Raw genomic sequence first — 22,466 nt, 5'->3', positions numbered from 1 at the left:
TGACAAGTTGGATAATATAAAATGAAATTACAATTGTGGCAGAATTAAAGACGAGAAAGAAGAAAAGAATAAATCCATTCGCAGACCCGTTCCAGAGAACAAATTCTTGCAGAGCCTGCCGAGACCTGGTGTCCTCAAACAGCCGCCCTCATCTAAACTCATTTGTTTTGACTTCAATTCCTATAAGCAGCAAAGGCACAGTGCCACTGGAAAATAGACACGTGACCGCATCCTTTTTCACTTTTCCACGATTACCTTACCAGAGCCTGGTGTTTGCGGTGTACAGAGGTACGCAGCTGCATTTCCTTCATTCTCCAGCTGAACTGGACTTTGTGTTATAATGAAGAATGGTACATTCATTAAGTGTGGTAACACAGAGAAGGCCATGTGCTCTGTGCTGTAATAAGGGGAAGTTTATTTTGTGTGTATGTTACATGAGTGTGTGTGTGAGACATCATCTCGGTGGGTGACGTGGCCCTAGTTTGTGGGCTGCTGCGTGGTCGGGCGCGGGGGAGCTCGTGTGAAAAGCGTGAGTGTGTGCCAGCTCGTGCGTGGGACCAAGGACTTATGACTGCCGCGTATTGAGCAATGTGCGAAGCTGGAGCAGAGATAGGCGCTCACGTGCTGATGGGCCTGTTCTTCTTGCAGATGAAGACTGTGAGCGTGGCCCTGGTGCTGTGCCTCAACGTGGGAGTGGACCCCCCTGATGTGGTCAAGACCTCCCCCTGTGCCCGGCTGGAGTGCTGGATTGGTAAGGCTCTCCTGCAGGGCAGATGGTCGTGCCTGACTATTGCACCTCCCCTTGTGTTTTACTAATCCTCACCCTTCAATACTGTTATTTTCTTGTCATTAACCAGAAGCTTTTTCAGGTTATGCAACACAACTAAAGGGCGAAACACAAATCTAGATTTCCCCCCAGTAGGTGAGATAAGTCAGGACAAAATAAAATGGTGAGATGGAAATCAAAAAGGATTGTAGGAAAAGAATAACCCCTAAAGAGGGCTCTTCATCCAACCTTGTTTTTGAAGCAGAGGTCAAAGCAGAGACAAGAATAGGAAAAATAGCCGCTAAGGTTATCGCCACACTTAAATAGCCTCAAAGTAAATACGGAGAGGAATGCAATGTTCTTTGTTGTACTTTTGTTTGAACTGTGCTTTGGTTTCTTCTGAGGATGTAGGTAATGTCTACTTTCTTCTGCTTCATAGAAGCATAATGGAAACAGAATGTTAATGTGTTGAAGACGAGCAAACTCACTGTCACAGTCAGAGCTTATCTCCGTAGTTTGATATGTATGGAATTATAATTGTAATGCAAGATTGTTACAAGGTTCGTGATCTTTTCTTACGCTGCCCTGGTTCTTCTCTCCAGACCCTCTGTCCATGAGCCCGCAGAAGGCCCTAGAGACCATCGGTGCCAACCTGCAAAAGCAGTATGAAAACTGGCAGCCAAGGGTGAGTGAAGTCCTTTGTGAGAATGCAGGGGGACACGGATGGGTATATTAAGGGCCACAACCCAAACAGCAGTCCAGATCCCATCAGTATATGCTGTTACAGGCCCTGCACCTCAATCAGTGCTGCAGCGGTGAAAAAGGGCAGTTTTAAGAACAGTTAGCCCCTTCTAAAGGTGATATTTCTTTTAGTTAATTCCCTCATTGCCGTTTAGTTCAGCTCAGATGTACTGCTGCAAAGATGACCCCATTTCACGTATGGTGGCCAGACCGATAGACCTGTATTGCCACGTATCTGTGGGAAGAGTGAACAAACACGACATTTGCTCTCTCTTATGTCTAAGAGGTTAACATGCTGCGTTTTCTCACCCCATTTCAAAAAAACCGTTCTGTGTTGAGAGATGATGTGGTTCAAGTCTTGAGCTGGGAACTGTGGCCCACAGTAGATCTGGGGCCTCTCGTCCTTCTCTTAGGCCCTTGCCAGGAGCATGGTCCGCTATCTCTCCACCAGGCCTTGTGCAGCAAACATTCACTCAAATCACACGAAGCCTCCTACTTTTCAGTGGCGCTGTTTGTGTCCGCTTTCATCTTACCACTTGCCCTTTACTTAGACTGGGGAATTGATAAGAGGATCCGTGTACGTTGGAGCCCTTTTATCATATCACACGTGCAAAAGTTGACTCGGTCCTTTCAGGTTCGATGATTAGTCTCTGCGTTGGCTTGCAAGGAGACAAAGTGCTTTCTAGCACATTGCTCCCCAGCAGTGGAGGAATTAGGGGGCTCTCAGTGAAAGGCTACAGGACAGAAAAATGTGTTGAAATGGTGCTCTGGCATTTCTTGTAGAGTTGGGGTGTTCAGGTCCTTAGACATGTTTGGAAGCCTTTTAAGCTGTGTTCAGGGGAGTGTGACAACAGACTTGTGTCGTCTGGACTTGTACATCAAACAGCTTTAGTCATGAAATTGTCCTGCCTCCCAAAGAGCCGGGTTATTTACACTTCAGCATCCACTGCCAAATAGACCCCTCTGGTTTGGGAAACTCATGGGTGCAGTCAGCGGTAAACAGAAACATCCAGACAAATACACCTTGGAATGCAGCCAGGTTTTAATGTTCTTCTCACTAATAACTGTCTGCTCAGTCAGCTCCATGCTACCCCAACACCACCTCTTCTCTCCAGCTTTTTCTATATTCCACCCCCCACCCCTTTGTTTCTGGGGTTCAATCCACTGGCGCTGCCCTGTGAGAGGGATTTAGGCATTAATCCATGAGGTGGCTGCGTAGGTGACACAGCGCCTGTGTGGTTCAGTACATGCTCTGCTGATCATTTCTTGGCAGGTTCCCTTCAGGGGAGGGGGATAAGGAAGCCCAGTGGGATGGCGACACCAGCTATGGTGCCAGGGGTATCTTGGCCAGCCAGAAACAAGGCTGCCATTACAAGCCAAGGCTAATTTTATAGTGTTTTATTACTGCCCATGGACATAGGGTGCCCTAAATGAGATGTATTTGTCCTTGGCAGCCTTCTATAAGGAGCAGGCTGAGACAGAACTTCCCTCACAGCTTTTTACATGGGCTTAACTATGGCCTGTCCATCTCGCCATCCTGGAGAGTCTCACTTTTTAGAAGGCCGCTAAACTTTGTTCTGTTTGGGTCAACGATCCTGGAGGAGTTTCAGTTCAGGGCAAACGTGGCTTTGCTTGCTGGAAGGCAGGGGGGAAAGTGCTGCAGAATGAGGTCTGTGATGATCCGTGCAGAACGCTAGGCTTAAGCCTCTAATGTGTCCCCTTTTCAATATTTAATGCCTTCCTGCTTTCACTGCAGCTGCTGTTGAAAAACTGTTTTGGTTTGAATATCTCTGAGAGAGAAAACAGAGCAGATCTCGGTGAGCAATAATTTTATGTGTCTTTCTTTAACTTCCAAGCAGACCAGAGGGTGCTGTGGGCTCGGTGTACAACTCGATGGTACATTTTCTAGACACGAGACTGTCTCCTCCCCAGAAAAAGGTCTACAGTTGTTTACTATGAAGAGTTGTACTGTTTCCTACCTTGAAAAACCACTATGGGTTTTCATAATGAATCGAATTTAGAGCGCTGATAACAAGTCTATGTTATAGATGAATCCAGAGCGACCCTCTTGGCTAACGATCTATGCGGCCTGTGCTCGGATATTTTTCCCGGTCAATCTCTTCAGCTCTCAGGAAGTCCCAGCCATATCATGTTTCTGTCTATTAGTGAAAACTCTACAGTGGGGTGGTGAGGGGCTGGTGGTGCGTCTCCTTGCACTAACTATCTACAGTACGTTATAAGGCGATGACCCCTCTCAACGGCGGCATGTTTGAGCCGCAGTCTAAATGAATAAGCTGCGTCAGAGGCGGCCATAGGCAGCGACATTACCTTTTTAACAGCCCTTTTGGCTACACCGCTGCACCTTTCTTCAGTCCGCTGTCGAACTTGTTCTTGAATTATTTATCAGTTTTCTCCTGCTGAAATATCTCTCCTGATTAAATTTAAGACTTTGTTTTATTGCTAGGGCAATGCATAAATCCCAGGCGGAGCAAGCGGCGGATGGGAGAAAGGAAAGCGAGAGAGAGTAGTATTTCGAGTGGTGCTGCTGCTTTTGTTGTAACTGCAGTGGATATGAAATGGCTGGGCTTTTCTTCCAGCATCTTGTCTCATCTAGGCTTTAGAACCAGCAGAATATGGGGCAGGGGGTGACTCGGGGGTCAGCCCAGACCTGGATGCTTCACGTGACCACTAGCACCCACTGCTGTATTAGGCTTTTTTGTTTTCATTATTCTGTTGCATACCAAAGAGCACTAACAGTAACCTTACCATGTTGCACTGCACGGTGAGTCATTTTAGCTGCAGGCACTGTTGCGCGAAGCGTGTGTGTGTGTGTGTGTGTGTGTGTGTGTGTGTGTGTGTGTGTGTGTGTGTGTGTGTGTGTGTGTGTAACGAGTCTCTGGGGGCAGGTCGCCTGCACGCTGCGGTCAGCTATAGCTCCATGCCGGTGGGCTGAAGCAGCCTGGGAAGGGGAGTCACCAGGGATTGCAACCAGCAGGGCTGCTACAGCGCATGGGGAGGTATCACGTGTGGCCCCCTTCCCACCACGGCTTCTCCTGCCTGTTTGGTTTCAGACGAGGAGGAAGAACTTAGGAGCCAGGGAGAACGATTGAATTGTGCTATATCACCAAGGGGTAGGTTCGGTGCCGTTTATGATCACTCCCATTGGTATTTGTCCTTAGCCCATGCACACCTTTGTTCCCTCTCTGCTTCGTCTGTGGTTTCCATCTTTTGACTGTATTATGGGAGAAGACGAGGAGTTGGAAACCAGAGCTTTACTAGAGTAGCTACAGTCTTGACTTTGTCATTCTTGTCCAGTTCCCTCCTGACCTTCCTTGAACCTAACAGTGACCACATGCTTGACCACAAGGAAAAGGGACGATTCACTGAGGTGATTGATGAGACCCACACAGTCTGTGAGTGGAAATGGGGCAGCTGGTAGCACTGTGGTTACAACTGTTGCCTTTAGACCCAAATCCTGAAAGTTCAAGTCCCACCTCCAGCTGTAGTATCTTTGAGCAAGGTACTTACCCTGCATTGCTCCAGCATCATATGAATGAATAAATGTGAAGTTCACTCGTGGGGCTTTGAAGACCTCTGATGTGATTTAACCTGTTGATTGAGTGGTTCAGGTGTACCTGGTCCATCTGGGTGTTTTCCTGACTTCTCTTGAACCCTTGCTAAAATGCTATGCTTCATAAAAGATTTCAAATAGTAGATTTTCAGATGCCACTTTCGAAGATGTGTAGATGTAGACGATGCACGTGTGTGTGGCACATGTATGGCTGTGTGGTTTTTTTTGTTTCTGTAATTCTTTTGTCTGTATTTAAAGAGTGAACCAAATCACCAGAAGAAACAGCTGAACCATTTCATGGTCACTAAGTGATTCACCAAGAAGTTTATTATTTTGTACCGCTGTACAATGCCCAATACTTGGGCAGTTTGGGTGTGAAACGTGTTTGGCGCTCTTCTCTTGTGCTCAGCACTCTGACAGGCTAGTGGGCACAGATGGCTGAGATGATCATCGAGCTCGCTGTGTCCGCCAAGTGGCACGGACCTGCCTCGTTCTTCTATAGCTGATACCTCTTTACTTACTTGTAAAGTGCTACAAAATGAAAATGTACCAGATAGATGTATAAATAAAAATCACGTTTCCATGTATGTGTGTGTGTCCATACCGCCTCACAGCAGCCAGGATCTGTTTGGCGGCTACATTTATTCACTTAGCTGATGCTTTTCTCCCATCCAACTTTCAATGCTACACTGATTTACACTGACTTACCTATTTATACAGATGGGTGATTGAAAGTAGTTTGATCAAGATTACTATATCAGGAGGTGGGATTCAGATTTGGGTCGTCTTTCGAGTTCGGGGGGGGGGGGCTCGAACCGCTGTACTTACCTGTTGTCCATAAATGATGCTGCAGTGCCTGATGGCAATGAAGAACCCTGTGTGGGGCTCTTTTTTAGCTACTGCAGACTGGCAAGAGTATTAAATGGACACCTTGTTATGTTTTTCTCTCTCGGGCAGACCATATCTGTGAATGAATGTGTTGGTTTTGTGAGTCTTTTAAATGGGACCGTCACTGTTCTACAGCAATTCAGAAAAACATCCCATGTTCTTTGGGAGTCCAGTACTGCTGACAGTGAGATATGGATCACATTATCTGTATTGTAAAAGCAACAGGCATCAGTAGGTTTGTAAGCATTTGTTTTTTGCTTGCTTTTTTTAAATCCAGAACAAAATATCTTCCTTTTGCCAGTTAAATTTGCCACATAACTTAGTGTAAAGAATGCACTTATGTTGTTTTTATAGACTGTTCTTTAGAAAAGGCAGTGGCAGGCAGCGGTGTTTTCTGTATCCGTCTAACAGAACATGGAGCGGGAAGAGGGTCTTTGACTCCTGCTTGGAAATCTTTCAAGACCATTTATTAACTTTGGTATATTTTTCAGTGCTGATTGTTAATGCAAATAAATCAGCTGTTAGTCAACACCATTCTTCTGAACAGCTTGCGTGTGTAAGAGGTCACTCTCTCCATTCTTCTACGCTTTGGTAACTTTTGATTTTGAAGCACAGGAGTTATAATTCACGTTGGTTTTAGGAATTAAGTGAAGAAATAGTCATGCCGGTAATGAAGAACTTCAAGAAATGCGAAGCAATTTTGAAAAGCGGAAGGCTCATGAATGCCAGCAGAAAATAAGCTGGGAGAAGAAAGCTTTGATGGGGAAGCCCAGTCTTCCCAAATGGCGTGCAGAGGCAGGATGTCCTCCGTGTAGGCGGAGGCCCATATGGGACGGCAAGGGGAGGGCGATGACATCAAGGTGTCGGAGTGAAGTTCACACACAGGGTTTCTGTCCTGTTCTGTCCTGGTTCCAGCCTTCCCGTGGAGCGCTGGCCTGTTCCCAACTTCTGAAGTACTCAAGCCAGGAGAGCTGAGTGAACTCCCTCGCTGTCGGTTGCTGAAATAAGAACATGGAGCCCTGCCTTCTGCGTTCGTCCCTTTTACCCCCTTAAGCTTGTGTCCTGTGACTGAGGCAGTGGAGAGCATGACTTAACTGTGGACCCCTACTAGTTCTACCTACTTCTCACAGGCCGATTAACAGTGATTACTGCAGGCTGCGACGTGTGACCTCTTTAAATTTGCCTTTATGCCCACCTCTTTCTGTCACGCTGCTCCGACAGTGCTCATTAATTGTGTTTGTTAATGTATTTCTATCTAATATGATTTGTCATGCTTTTTAACTGCCAAGCTATTTCAGCTATGAATGCATGACATTAAAATTGTATGGTGGCTGTGTTCTCTTTTGCACTTTTCATACTGAATTTAAAAAAAAAAAATTTAAATTTCTTTTTCTATTTTGTTTTCTCTCTGACAAGCCAAGCAAATTCCAAACACTCTTACCTTTTGGAAGTGTTGGAACGTTCTTTCCGAGTTGCATGTACGAAGCAGTAAGGGCAGCTGCTTTTAATCGATGCATGTCTTTCAGTCTTCATCTACAAAGCTTCGTTCTACCCTGGCGATTGCATACTAAAGGAACTGCAGAGTTTGATAAGGCCGAGAGAACAAAGCAGTGTGAAAAGCTAGGGAAGTGCATGAGATCTGTCCTTAGAATATCCTTACAGATAAATATTTACACAAGCGATTGTCTTGCATGCCCGTACTTTTTGTTCCCCTGGTGACAGAAGATGTATTTATTTATATATTTAATTTAAATGGGTTCAGCTCTCAGTTCATAGATTTTGACAGCTGTCATTGTATCAGAGTTGAAAGCGTGGCGGTTGTTTGAGAGAAGCTTTAGTTCAGAAATGCAGATGGAAAATCTCAGCAGATGACTGAGCGCACATCAGACTTTTCAGAGAATTATTAGTCACTTACGAGTCCTTGCTCTTGTGAAATGAGCAATCTGTGCCCCATGTAAGGAAGCCAGTGTTATTTGCATTGCTGAAGGTCACTGGACTTCATAGTCATGGCAATATCTAATTTATTGATGGCATAAACTGCAGCGAGTGAGGCTCCGTCCTGTGTTAAGATCATTAATAGTCTCGGAGAACATGGTGTGAGACAGATAGGAGAGGAGCTACTCCAAGGCTGACAATTAATAGCATAATGGGGTACACGGGCAAATAATGTCTTCGTTGCTGAATGCAGGCAGTTGCTTTCAAAAACCAGGACTGTCTGTGAATTTTAAGAAGTGCTTTGTCCAGGAAGATCTTTGTTGTCCCCTAGGAGCCTCAGGTGGGAGTAAAGATTTGTGTAAAGTCCATCAAAGAACTTTGTTTTCTTTCTTTGTTTTCTGACATGCTGAAATCCAGTTGTCTCACCTTACCTATGCAATCCATTGTGGAGGTGAGGAACGAGTACTCCGCTTTAATGAAGCTCCTCCACCGTTTTTTCCTTCTTGTTACCTGCAGTAACACAAATGCAAAATGTAAAGTAAGGGTGCTGTCACTACCTCCCCACTGAACCAATACATGTGAAGGGAGCACGAGGCATCCCCCCCACCCCCTTGCCTCTTTATGCTTACTCCACAGAGGTGCTGGGCTGAGTTTTCAGACAATGGTTCTTGTAGCTTCTTTGGCTGCGTCACTTGAAAATTTGAGCACTGTAGTCCGTGTTGGAAACTGTTTCAGGCTGAAATGAATCAATACCTGTAAAATTACTGCCAAGTCTGAAATTGGCTATGTAAGTATTTCCAAAGCATCTACCTACTTTTTATGGGGCGGAAGAGCTTATTCGCGTGGCACCCTCTGACTTCTGACATGTGTTCTTTAAGTTGTACTTGGATTCCTTCTGTTTGCTAAAGTCTAGAATCTGTGCACTTGCAATCTAATCAGACAGAGCAGCCTGTGTGGCTGTGGACGGTAACTGTTCTTTTTGATTTTTGCAGGCTTTACATTGCGTAAATTAGTGTTTGTCATTTTGAAGTTACACTTTGGAACTCGTGCTGATCTTTGCATTTCATCAACAGTAGAATGCATTACACTGCGGTTCTCTTTCTGGTGTTTATATTTTTATGCTTTTATTTTGATTGTATTTCCAGATATTGTGATTGCATATTGGCTGCACGGTGGTGCAGTAAGTAGCACTGGTGCCTCGCAGCGCCTGTGAGGTGCGAGAGAATATCGATTCTCCGTACTCAGTCTGTTGGACCTTGCATGTTCTCCCCATGTCTGGAAGGGTTTTCCTCTGGTGCTTTGGTTTCGACCCACAATCCAAAGACATCCAGTTCAGGCGAATTGGTGACTAGATTGCCAGTAGTGTCAGAATGGCTGCGTGATTGTGTGTGTGGTTAACTTGCGATGGACTGTTGTCCTGTTCAGAATGTACCCCTCAGTTTTGTGACCAGTGCTTCCGGGAAAGGCTCCAGTTCATTGCAACCTTGAACAGGGGAAGTGGTTATTGAAAATATGTGAATTGTTCTTGGATATACATTTATCTTGCACTTCGTGCAGGCCACCTGCAAGTACAGGCGCTCCTCAATTTACGATTTTTCAACTTCACGATGGTGAGCTGGCGATAGACATTCAGTAGAAACCGTACTTAGAATTTTAACCCCCCCCCCCCGAGGCAAACTATATGCGGCGCGATACTCTCCTGCGATGCTGGGCAGCGGCAGCGATCCGCATCTCCCAGTCTGCCACACGGTTGTGTTTTGTGCATCCATAATGTCACAGAAATGCCAATCTGTGTCTCTTGCTACTGGTGGGAAAAAGAAGAGGGGGGCAATTTCTTTTGAGGAGAAACTCAAGATTGTTGCCCAGCATGAAGGCACAAGCCTGTAATGGTTATCGCACGTATGCTAGGCTATGATGTTCGGTAGGTTAGGTGTATTAAATGCATTTTCGAGTTACGATATTATCGACTTATGATGGGTTTCGCGGAACATAACCCCATAGTAATTTGGGGACCACTGGTATATAATAATCCCTGGATTTGCGAAGCTAATCTGTTCCTGTCAATGCTGTGCATATCTAATTTTCAGATACCGAGAGCCTATTTTCCATTATTTTAAATGGGAAACAACATAATGTGTTTTTAGACCCCCTGAAACCCAACCGGCGGCACCCGCGACTGAAACAGTGCAAAACATCTATATTATAGAATAACCTGCCTTTACTCTGCTGTCAGCAGGGCACAGTAAGGCAGCAACACAAGTTTCTTCTTGCTGTAGCAGGGTTAAACAGTAGTACTCATGGAGCACACACCTCCAGCCTAAGCTGTCAAACACACACAATGACACAGGCCAGCAATTCCCCCATCGCTCCCAAAAATGATTGCCTGTTCAGGAATAGAAAAGCGCAGGAGTGGGACTGCATTATGGAAGAACCACAGCTCCCCCCCCCCCCAGCTTCATCATTACCAAACACTTTATTAGGTCATTAATGGGTATGATTTTAGGCAATTTGTTTTGGAAACAAATAGTTTTTTCTTTATATTTACATTTGCCTTTACTCAGCAGATGCTTTTCTCCAAAGTAATGCTTATGTCACAAAACAGTGCAAAAGTGCGATATGTTACCTTTTCTATCATGCTTCCACACTATGGTTAGAAAACACAGGGCAACTTTCTGTCTCATTGACTGCCGTTGATTCATAACAAGTTTATAATTTCTTTCCTGGATCAGCAAACCAAATAGGGATCCACTGAGTGTGTTATGTTTTGTGAACAACTTTCTAAAACTGTGCTTTGTTTCCAAAATCCACATGTACAGTACATCTGAAAAACCATCACCAAAAACACTGTTAATAATAGTAAGCCTATTATTAGCTCTTTCCAGTCACTCTGTGACAGGGCAGGTGATGCAGCATCACTCCACACTAGTACTAGTGTAGTGGCTAGAGCTGCTGCCTTTGGAGCCAAAGCTCAAAAGTTAAAACCTCAGCTACCGTAGTACCGTTGAGCAAGGTACTTTCCCTATATTGCTATACACCAACATTATCCAGTTGTATAAATGGGTAGATAGTTGTAGGTAGTTTAACACTGTAAGCTGCTTTGGCTGACATCACCTAAATAAATAATGTAAATAACACAGCCAATATTGACACTTCTGTGGAATTTCCTACACTTCCCGTAATTCCCACTCTTACGTTCTTAACACACCAACAGACTGGGAGATCTCGATGCAGACAAGTGAATCATTTCATGATTATGAAATGCTTAATGAGGTAATTAATGGGTATGTTTCTAGGCAATGTGTTTTGGAAACAAATTGTGTTTTCGTTATATTCCGTAGACAGCAACACACACAGCAGCTTCAATAACAGGTCATTACTTCACTTCTGCTTCCCTTGTGCAATGCATGACTTTTAAATCCTTTTTTTTTTTTGACAGCCAGCAGCTGTTATACTGAAATTTTGGATGGCGGAAGTTCTAAGGAAAAGGTCTGTTGAAGACTGACATGTCGTGATTTTAGTCCGTTTTGAATAATTTCTCTGCTCTTCACGAGCAGTAGAAAACACATTCACAGATTGTTGTTTTGTAGGTATAATTTAGACCACTACCCTTTTAGTAGATACCTTGACCACAGCGCAGTGAATGTATTTTGTTATTTACAAATTTATCTTATTCTGAAGGTCTTGTTGAATCCCTTTTTATCAGATTTATAGGACGTACATTTCACTGTTACTTTTGTGGTTGAAAACACTCGCTCGCGTCTGTACTGAGCCATGCTGACCGGGTCCTCACTTCTGAGTTCTCCTTGCTAAACTCCTGAGAGTTCCATTTTGAGTCCTACACTTGAAAACAAAATCCAGTCTGTAGCTTTTAAAGCTTTAAAACTCTTCTTGAATTCCTTCATGGGCCAAACGTTGTTACCAGTAAGGTAACGCATTAATTATGAAATTTAGTTTTATAAAAACCCTACCAATGAAGTTACCGAAATCTAAGAATCTTCTGGTGTGCCGTGTGTATATATGGAGTGTGGCGATGTGTGCACCAACGACTTAAGTGGAAGAACAGTTCCCGTGGCCTGCTTGCTTATAAAAGTTTAAAATGACAAGGAGCAATTGTTACGTTGCTCCTCTTCCCTTCCTCCTTTGTGACAGCAGGCTCCTGAGGGCCAGCCTGGCGTCGGAAGTTTATGGGCTAATGTAGTAGAGAACATAAACCGCTGGTGTCTCTCTTGGGCTCTGCTTAAAATGACATTAGATAGATCAGTCTAAAGCTTTGTAAAATGTAAAATCTAATGTTCTAGCTGGATGATGTACATGTCTGTAGCTCATCAGATAACATTGTTGTTACTCTTTCCTCCGTGTGTGTACACAATATTACTTGCTTGTTACAGTTTATCTAACGTAGACGCAACGTGCAGCTAGACCTAACCTATTTTTGTCATCCTCTAGTCCTCTTGCTTCCGTTCTAAAATGGGTTTTAAAACGAATGCTTTTGGATACCGTCATACTGAAGTTAGGTTTACAGACAGCAGCCTAGGGCTCACAGCCGCTTACGGCGTTCCTTTCTTCGGATCTATGTGACCAAGTGTCCTTGCAATGAGTGCAGACTTTGCTTTTCAGGCCCGCATGCTTCCCTGTGTGTGTGTGTGTGTGTGTGTGTGTGTGTGGGAGAGGACATGAGAGATTTTGTCCTGGACAGTGTTAAAATCATTTCCATGGCGACAGGAACCTGGCCAACCAGTCCCATCATCCATCATCTGACTGCAGACATGTGTCTGTCTGTGGCCCTATTGTGACCCTCCTTGGACTCGCAGAGGGAAAGGCAGCTGTGACCGTGATTAAAATGTTGCGCGGCACCATTCTTTCCGAGCCTGGAGCGTTTTTGCTTGAAAGTTCATCGGCACGTGGTTGAGCACAAGTGCAATTGTGCAGGCAGGACCGAGTGTCTGTGCAGATATGAGCGCTTGCAGTTGTCAGTTTTTGCACTTTTTTAGGCTGTGTGTGCGCGTGGAAATCAGTGTAATACATGGTACTGCATGTTTGTGTGTGTGTGTGTTCTGTACAACATTGAAATAGGTGGATTCTGCTCAGGAGGGCTGTGTCAACAAGGCGCAGCACTGCAGGGTAACCGGAACAATCTGTCCTGTGCCACACTGATGGCTCTTGAGCCAACAGACTATATTTAAACTTGCTTTTTTTGTTTTCTTTGTGTCAGCATATTAACCAGCTAGTTTGTTACTGAAATATCGTTGTTGAAAAATGACAAAGCAGACGGTCTGTCCATGTGCTTTCCTTTTACTGTTAAGGAAATATGTACTTTAAGGAAAGGGACCCAAAACTGTTTTGAGGACATCCTGAACGGCAGCAAACGGTAATGCTAAAATGAGAAATGGCTAATATTCATATTTTTGTGAGACAAATGGAAATGAATATGTAAATAACAGAAAATTAGGACAATAGGGGGAAAAGTTTTGTCTAAAACTTGACTAGTTAAAAATAGTGCTTGAAGCACAATTAAATGGTTTCAAGACACGTGGCGACTTGCTCTCTTCCTTCATGAGCTGCCTAAGACGATGGTCCTACTGGACGCTAGAGGAGATTGTACATGCTGCGGGAAAAGGGTTGTGTGGCCTGAAAGGTGACAAGGTTTTGTGTGAGCTTGAAAGTAGCCTGGAACAGTCAGTGGTGGTTTGTTTCATCCCACACCCGTTTAAAAAGTCTGCTTTTGTGTTGCAAGCTGTATCGCTCAGACAGGTGCCTTAGTTTCCCTCTTCACACTGAGACGACTCCTTGACCGAATAGCAGATGTGATCAGGATTCTTAAAAAAAAATTCAATTTAAATGTGATGCTTTTGTACTTCATATATTTAATTACACGAGTTATACCTTTGTTTAGATACATTGTTCATGCCACTGTGATACCTAAGAGACAAAGAGCTTTTCTGAGATGTTTGAGGTTTTGTGCCCATTCCTTTGCCCTGAGGTTCTTGCTGGGCAAGCGGTTTCTAGTTTGAAATGATGAAGCCGCTGCTCACACCCTCCCGTTTCCAGTGGCCCTGCTACACATATGTACTGTTCTCTACGCTCCGGAAGGATGGTGAGGACAGAACGGCCCAGTGGTCTCTGTCATTTATTGTTAAATTTAGTGGTTTGGGATGCATTCAGCGCCTTCCGTTTTCTCCTGCAGCTTCTCCCACACACTAGCGCAACTCATATCCGTTCAGCTTCATATCCGGTAGCTCCAAAAACGTCCTGGCGCCGTGGGCCAGTGGCTTTTAGCCCGTAGTGTCGTGTTCTGCGTCAAGTCTGGCTCAAAGTCCGGCGCGGTATTGGTGATGTCACCGTGCCAGCCCCTGTCTTAATTTCCTCCTCGCATCTCCCACTGTTTGCGCACTGACGATGGAAACGGATACCCTTTCCCTTAAACTGTACATGAGCAGTTGCCACCCTTGCATGCCTGTATCTGTGTTTGTGTGGAAGGAGCAGCTGCCTTCCTCTTGTAGCTAATTAAAACCGTTATTTCGGAGGAAAACGCAACATGAGATTGTTTTTCTTTTTTTAAATCCTTTTTTTATGAGCCAAAGGGGTTTTTTGTTTATTATTATTATTATTCTTCCTCCTGCAGCTCATTTAAACAGAAAGAGGAGGAGAGTAATTTCACTTTCGGCTTTAATAACTGGAAAGGGCAGACTTCCGTAAGAGGGGTGAAAAGTTTGCACTTCGTACAGTGCTCGCAATGGTTCATCCTCACCACCTTTTTTCATTTACATTTATTCGTTTAGCTGACGCTTTCGTCCAGAGCGACTTAGAATTTAAAGATACTTACAGTTATTCACCCATTTATTTAGCTGGGTAGTTTTACTGGAGCAATGTAGGGTAAGTACCTCGCTCAAGGGTACTACAGCTGGAAGTGAGACATGAACCTGTGACGTTCGGGTCCAAAGGCAACAGCTCTAACCACTACCTTACCAGCTGTCCCTACTGTATTGTAAACTGTTATAGTTGTTTCTTCAGGCCAGACCCACCTGGGGGAGTGGACATCTTTTGTTCCCTGCCCTGGAATGGATACCCAACTTGACTGTGACTTGATGACTTTGCTGCTAATTAGAAGGGTCAAGCATGGTGATCTCATTCTTCTGGGTCTTGGGGCTAATTTCTTGAACTACAGCACACTGGCAGTTTGGGTTTTTTTTTTTTTTTTTTTTTTTTTTTGTCTGTGTTTTAGGAGCAATTGTATTTAATAGAGTACTGGTCTGCACTGTTTGAACAGCATTTGTTTGAACAGGCCATCATTTATGTCTTTCCTTCGCAACTCTCTGAGCTCAACATGTCTCAGAACTGTTCTGAAGCCCGTGGTACTGTGCCCTTTCTAGTGAGGGGGGTGTAGGGGGGTTAAAGTAAATCAAGTGAAAGAAAAGGGGCAATATGGATGGATGGCTACATGAATGAGTGGTGTCAAATCGCACGCTATGTTTCTAGTTTTATTTTATCATTAAAATTGATCCCCAGCACATTGTAGTGATTGGTAGATGTTTCTAACTTGTTTACTGGTGTGGAAGGTAGGATCCATGAAGTACCCATATGATAAAACCAAAGTCTTGCAAAGGGACAGTGACCTGGCTATGCTACCATAGCAGTGTGTCCAAATTTAAATCCTATGTCTGGTGAGCTCCGCAGTGGCAGTAAACCACTGCACCCTACCTTTACATCATTTGTTTCAATGGAGAGAGTAGCCTGAGGTCCTCTAGCCTCGTTTAAGCCCTGTTTCGGAGACAGCCTCGCCCGTGGGCATGGTGAAGGAGGCCTTCACGTTTTTCATTATGTCTGGACTGAGGGTATATGAAGTGGAGAAGAGTTTCTGCTATGACCCAGATGCATTGTGCACTTAGAGCCTTTCTTAAGTGTTTTATCTTAGGTTCCACTGGTCACTGTGTCACGGACAAGTAACTGCTCCAGTGCAAGACACTAAGTGTGAATGCAACATCTGTTAGAAGCAATAAGGTTGTCATATCTGTGTAGTTTTGATTCTTTCCGGCAGGCCCTGCAGGTGATAAAGGCAGATTATGGAGATCTGTGTTTCAGGGGCTACTTTAATGGGTGTATATGGAAGTGAATTTGGAGAATTTTACCTGGAAATAGGTATCAGGAGAGCAAGAAGAGCTCTGGGTGGTGACCATCTACCAGAGGCTGAGTGTTTAGGCCTTCATTTGCCTCCTTTTTTCATCAAGCACATCCATGGGCCCCTTGGCTCTAGGACACGCTGGATGCACACCATCTGACCCTGAACGACCCCCCCATTTTGACAGCTCGTCGGAAGGCACCAGCAACCTCAAGGTGCACAAGGTCATTCGGTGGCTTAGTAGTTTCCATTTTACCAGTGTTCTCACTGTGTGGTGTTCAAGTTCAGTTGGTGGTTATTGTGTTATAACCCTTGTGTGTTGGGAGATTTTAGATATGACAATATCTACTTTGCCTCTCTTGAACCCCCCGATACACACCCTTTTTTTTTGTGGTTCTCTCTCTGTTATATAAGCTAGTTATCCAGCGGGAAATATATTGTGGTGATTTTGATTATTCTGGTTCCTCTGTTCTCTTTCGGATTTAGTGGAGTGTCAGGGAGTTGGGTGCAGGTGCAGTAATGACCAACCACTGTCATTGCGTGGCCTAGCTGATGCCATGCAGCCGCTGTTTTAAAGGCCCATTTGCGTCGGCAGGAAAAAGTGCTGTGGATGGCTTTTAGTGAGTCCCACCTATTGATATACACGCCACCTGAGACTTGATTACTGCATGGTAGACATTTGTGCTGCAGTGAATGCCACGAGAAAGGGACAGGCAGGAAAGGAGAGTATACTGGTGGCAAGAGATAAGGTCTGCGTGTTTTTTGCATTTCTGTATGTGTCTCAGTATTTATACATTTGTCTTTTGCTTTTTGTGTTTATATATTGAGGTGGCTATATTATAGATATGTCTGGGTTTATTTCAGTGCTTTTTTTAGTTCCACCATTACCTTAAGTACATGTGTATGTGTGTGTGTGTGTGTGTGTGTGTGTGTGTGTGTGTGTGTGTTGTTGAGCAGAGAAGTGGGACAGGTAAGGAGCTGTGATGCTGCAAGAAGGAGGTCAGCTCTCTGGTCCTGCCTTTGCTGAGGCCCAGCTGCAAAGCCTTGTTTCCAGAAGTGTGGCCTGTGGTGTTGGGGGGGGGGGGGGGTCATGCTGATGAAAGCAGATTGTCAAGTTGTCAAGTCACCTGTCAGGATGACAAGGCTGCTCATCAGCCCTGCTGGAGCCAGTACTGCAGTTTTGCTCTGCACATCTTTCTCTTGTGACTCAGCCAGTGTTGGTTGTCCCGCAGACCCCCCGAACTGCACTGTGCTCACTGAGTCCAGCAACACCACCACATGGCTTCATTGAGAGGGTCACAGACGTGGTGCCCTTCTTGGATCAGGTTGTTACAGTGTTGGTGCCAGGTTCAAAGGCAGACGGGATGTTCCACAAAGGTGAACGCTGCACACGATCCATCAACTCATCCTCATTCGGAGTCGTCAGCACTTGCTGTTGGTGCTGCGAAAGTATCTTCATGTTCTTGCTCTCATCCCCCAGGCAAAGTTCTTCCAAAGCTGTAACAAGAGCCACACCTGTCACTGTGGTATAAATTACATGTTCTTTGCTTTGTACAGGAGCTATTTTAACACCATTTTCCCACTTACCTCGTTTTCACAGTGCCCAAGGAGTTGGAATTGGAGAATGCTGATTTACTTTTAAATGCTGTTCTCCTTCATTATCTCAGAATGAAGCTGAGTTGCAAAACGCATCCATTTACCAGTGCACTTGCCCCTGGGACTTGCGAGGCTGAGTAGGGGTGGAAAGGGACAGATGCAGGGGTAGCTAATCCCATAAGTCCTGGCCCTGCAAAGGTGTTTCAAGGGTCTCCTTCTCCCTCCCTGAGCTCCATGAAGGAGGTGGCCTGCGGGGCCTGGAACATAATAACACACACATTAAATACATTAATCACCACTGCGGTGCTGTGCGGCACAATTAGATGCATTATTTAAACTCCCAGTGACACACTATTTTATAAGGAACGGCTGATGGGTTTTCTTTAAGGTTTTGGTCTGCAGATGTATTGCAGGCAGCGGGGAGAACTAGTAGGCTGCAAGCCAGTATGTGAGAGAGAGAGAGAGTGTGTGTGTGTGTGTGTGTGTGTGTGTGTGTGTGTGTGTGTGTGTGTGTGGGGGGGGGGGGGGGGCGTTTCTGCGTGTACTCGCGTTCCTCCGATCATCTTTCAGGTTGGTTTCAGGACAACTGACGTCCAGAGGGCAGTCAGCTCGACTTGGTCCAAGCCCTGTAACGCAGCAGGTCAAGGTGCCAGCTGTGTTGCTGACGCCCCTTGACTTGCTTTATAATTAGTGTGTCAGAGTGAAGACTCTCATGCCCACACACACACTCTCTCTTTCAGGAAGTCTTAAACTAATAGTATCAACAATGACAAGCAGAGATATACAGAATACTCAGTTCAGTAGTGCGGCATAACTGAGATATGGTTCAGCTGTGTTGGCAGAGATGTATTGCTTTCTTTAAAGAATAATGTAAAATTGCAATTCAAATATTCATGAGAGGTTCACGAAAAAAAATCTGCATTTGTTAAATTGAAAATTTGAAGTAGTTCTTGTAGATTAGGCACGGAAGTCACGCGTATTACATTTGGAATGTCTTGTGTTGATGGCTTGTCATTTTGGATAATGAATTCTCCGACACACACACACACGCAAGCAGCGCTAGGTGAAGCCCCCCACCCCCGTTTCGGCAAAGTACCCTGAGTCTCCATCGATCACATCCGAAGCCTGAGAGCAGCACTAGAACCTCAAGAGAACACTGCCTCGTTTTAACCAGCTCCAAGTGGCCTGGTTATTTCAATTGTGCGCTGCGTATTTGCCAGTGTGCGGTGGGGTTGTGGGTTAGGGATGTTTTTTATTTAAAAAAAAAAAAAAAATCTGCTCAAGACTGGGAAGCGTGTCATTTACTGTAATAAGGAGGAAGCAGTCATTATAGGAAGAGCCAATGGGCTTAAAATAGTCCTCTCTACCAAATCAGGCAGGAGGGGTCTGAGTAAGTGAGGCACCTGTTAGCTCTGAAGTGTTTTGCTTGTATGGAGTGGAACGCTAGAAAGCTTTTTAATGGCTTTCATGAGTATCTATTGAATATTTTACTAAGAGTTTGATCTGAACCAGTGATATTAGTTCTGAATTAGTCTTTCCTTCTCATGTCAGGTTTGAGAATGTAACACAATTTGCTGTTGTGTAATGTTTCGTTCCTTACCATTTTGGTTCTTGACGACATAAAATTGAAATCTGTGGTCAAGTTGCAGTGGTTCTTGGAAGTTTGGTGTGATGGTTGAGAACAATGTGGTGGAGTGAGTGAAAGACAAGGGGAGTCTTCACTGAAGCCTGTCTCCTTACACTACTCTTTGCCTCTGCATTGATGCTAGTCATTAAAATCTTCCCACAAACACACAGTTTTATAGAATTCCTTCAGCCTGTCTCCTTGCTGTTCTTTTTATGAAGATCGGGCGAAGTTGAGCCCATTTCCTCACCAGTCTCGTTCAGCGTCTGTAAATACATTGTCTCCCTTTTGCATGTCAATGTCCCGCCTGGTTGGCAACGCCAGATCCTATGTTCACTTAATCAGTTTCCTTTTTGGACTCCTTGGTACTTCTGAGAGCACAAAAATGAAATGTGGTGTTGGGTAATTGGTCTGCTGGAATTCATGTCCTTGTGGTATCCTCTGCATCATGCTAATAGGGCTATTTTTGTATGGGATTTAGTCTCATGAGTGTTATGTTTTCCTGCCGTCTTATTATGGCTTTTTAATTTCATCCATCCTCAGTATGTACCTCAGTTTTTGTGTTAAAATAGTACAAAAGAGTTTAAAATAACTTTAGAATAAAAACAGGATCCTCATTACCACTTTTTTTTTTTTTTTGGCCCCCCTCGTGTGATTTGAGACCACCTTTTTTAACAAAAAAAAATTTATCTTTTTCCCCCCCCCTCTCGTTAATCCACCACTGCAACTGTCAACTAAGTTTATAGAGCTGTAATTGAAACCCTCTTGGTCTTGGGAGCCGGTGCCTTTGGGGAATCCCAGGGCTTTGGCTTCTTGGGCATCATAGACCACTCGGCTCAACTCTTTGTCACATGGGCTGTCCTTTGGGACTGGAACATGATGCAGTAAGAATTCATATCCAGTATGAGGTCCCCACAATGCTGGCTGGTGACCTTGATGCATTTTAATGGACATCCTGCTTATCATTCTTCGATTCTTGCTGTTGAGTACAGTTGTGGCACCCTGGGGACGAAGCATTTTCTTCTTTGTGATTCACCGTCCTCGCCAGGTCTGTCCACTTCTGGCCATTAGGGAAAGATGGCTGCTTGTACAGAACGATTGTGTAGCAGTGGTGCCTCACAGCAACTGGGCTAAACAGTTGGACGTAGGTTTGTTCCCTGATTAATCTGTGTGGATTTTGCATGTTCTTCTGTCTTCATGTGGACCTCTTCCAGGTGCTCCAGTTTCCTCCAACAATCCCAACACATTCGTTGAAGGTGAATTGGTAACTTTTAATTGTCCTTAGTGTGTTCGTTTCCTTGGATAAGCATGCCAGCTGAATACTGTATAATAATTGTATACAGCTGTCTGCTAAATGAACCAATGCAAATGCAGTTGAAACTGTTCTGCAGCTAAGAGTTCCGTCCTAAATACTAAAGATCCCACACCATGTCTTCGGCATAGTTGCCTTTATTAGTTTGGACTCGTGGGTCCATATGCTCAAAGTGGTAGTCCTCCAGGAAGTACCTCTGAAAAATGAGTGTTTAGCGTTTATGATAGCAGACTTCCTCTCCTTGTGAGGCCATGGCCATATTAGTGCCATGATACCACTGAGAGAGCATGAGCAGGGGGCTGCTCTCCACACTGGATGCTTGTAAATCTCCTCTCATCTTGGTCTGCCGCACATCAACCACCTCTCTCCCGGCCCGCCTGCCTGTTGCAAGCAGGCCGAGCCAGCAGGTATAAATCCAGTGATTTACCGGGACTGTCCCTTGAAGGTTGGCACGAGTTCACTGACAAGTTCTCCTCTTTTCAATGAGACATGTTTCCATCTCTCCAACTTTCATTCCCCCTTTCCCCTCCAAAACTGTTCTGAGCTTGTCCGCCTCCCCTAGCTTTCTCTCCATGTATGTTTAGATTTACGTTTATTAATTTAGCAGACACTTTTCTCCAAAGCAACGTATCTCGGATAAAAAAGTATGAAAGAAAAGATACGGCCATGTCATATCTTAATCTCTCTTCTGTGTCTTTCCTCACTCTAGCATGATCACATGCGGCATCCCCTGTATTTTTGTCTTTCCCCGTCTCACACATTGCCTCCACACATAGCACAGTGTTTCTATGAACCCGGATGTGATCCTTTACATCTCTGTCAGAACTATGCAGCCATATTTCTCGTAAACGCCAATGTTTTGTTTTTCTCTTCCGTTTCATACCAGCATAATGCATGGTCTAAAACCATGACCCCTCTTTGTTTCCTCATCTCCCATGACTGTGGTATTAAAGGTGTGTGAGTTTCTTTGGAACAAATTACCATATGGGGCAGAAAACTTAGGAATTCAAGGAATGCAGTAGAACAAAGAACTGAGTGAGGGGAAAAAAATGGATGACAAGTGGTCTTGATCAAACCCTAGTTAATTTTGTGGGTGACAGTATCTGAATACACTTTTTCAGTACATTAGCCTATGGATTTCTTGGCCATGTAAAATTAATGAAATGAATAAAAAGGATTGATTCTAAGGATAAGATTTAACTATGTGTAGCCTTCAGCTGACAAAGGTCATTAAGCTGTTCCAGTAGCCCTGTGTGGTTCCCTACTTCTCCAGTCTTGTCATAGTGTCACAGTTTGTTTCTTTGCTCTATAGGTGGGTCCTGAGGCCAGGCCTCACCTTGTCCTTTACACGGCGCCCTTTCCAACTCCTGGTCTGTTTCACTGTGCACCTATTCTCCTGACTTGTTCCTGAACCACACTTCTCACTCGTCACGGTCTCACGTGGCCGCTGTCCTCTAGAACACTCCAAAACTGACACCAGCCCACATTCCACAGCCCACGCTCTCCCTCCGCTCGCGCCAAGACTCTCCGAGAGAGTCACGTCAACTTGTACCACTTTTGCTCGGACTGATTAGGGTTTATACGCACTGTCTGCTTTTAAATCTAATACGATTTAGAGGAATTTCATTGGTTTGAAATGTCAGCAGTTGAAGTGACAGTGACACGAGTTTATTAAAAGAGATGTACAACATCTTGACCGTCAACCCCTAAGAGGGGAAATTAAATGATTTGTTCGTCATGTCGGCTTTCGAAGTGAGTTCTACAGTGCGACCAGGAAGCGGTCTGCAAACGTGCTTTGTGGGAAGAGATTTTTCCATTTTCAGTTCCCCAAATCTAGTGGCCAGGAAACGGATCTGTCGGAAAAGGAACAGGCAATTCTTTTAATAGAAGCGAGTCTGAACTTGGCTGTTGTACTTT

At 44.6% G+C, this 22,466-nt stretch overlaps 1 protein-coding gene across 5 annotated transcripts in view; it reads left to right on the top strand.

Moving 5' to 3' along the window:
* Positions 1 to 22,466, top strand: part of rptor (regulatory associated protein of MTOR, complex 1) — a 126,197-nt gene that overhangs the window by 12,064 nt on the left and 91,667 nt on the right. For all 5 annotated transcript variants that reach the window (XM_029246691.1, XM_029246692.1, XM_029246693.1 and 2 more), the window contains 2 exons: positions 649 to 751; positions 1,369 to 1,451. In XM_029246691.1, the coding sequence (XP_029102524.1) occupies positions 649 to 751; positions 1,369 to 1,451 (186 nt within the window). The remainder of the gene's footprint in view (positions 1 to 648; positions 752 to 1,368; positions 1,452 to 22,466) is intronic.

Source organism: Scleropages formosus, chromosome 20, assembly GCF_900964775.1.
Source record: "Scleropages formosus chromosome 20, fSclFor1.1, whole genome shotgun sequence".
Taxonomy (NCBI): Eukaryota; Metazoa; Chordata; class Actinopteri; order Osteoglossiformes; family Osteoglossidae; genus Scleropages; species Scleropages formosus.
Note: the sequence above shows the minus strand (reverse complement) of the source record. Positions and strands in the feature narration are given on the sequence as shown.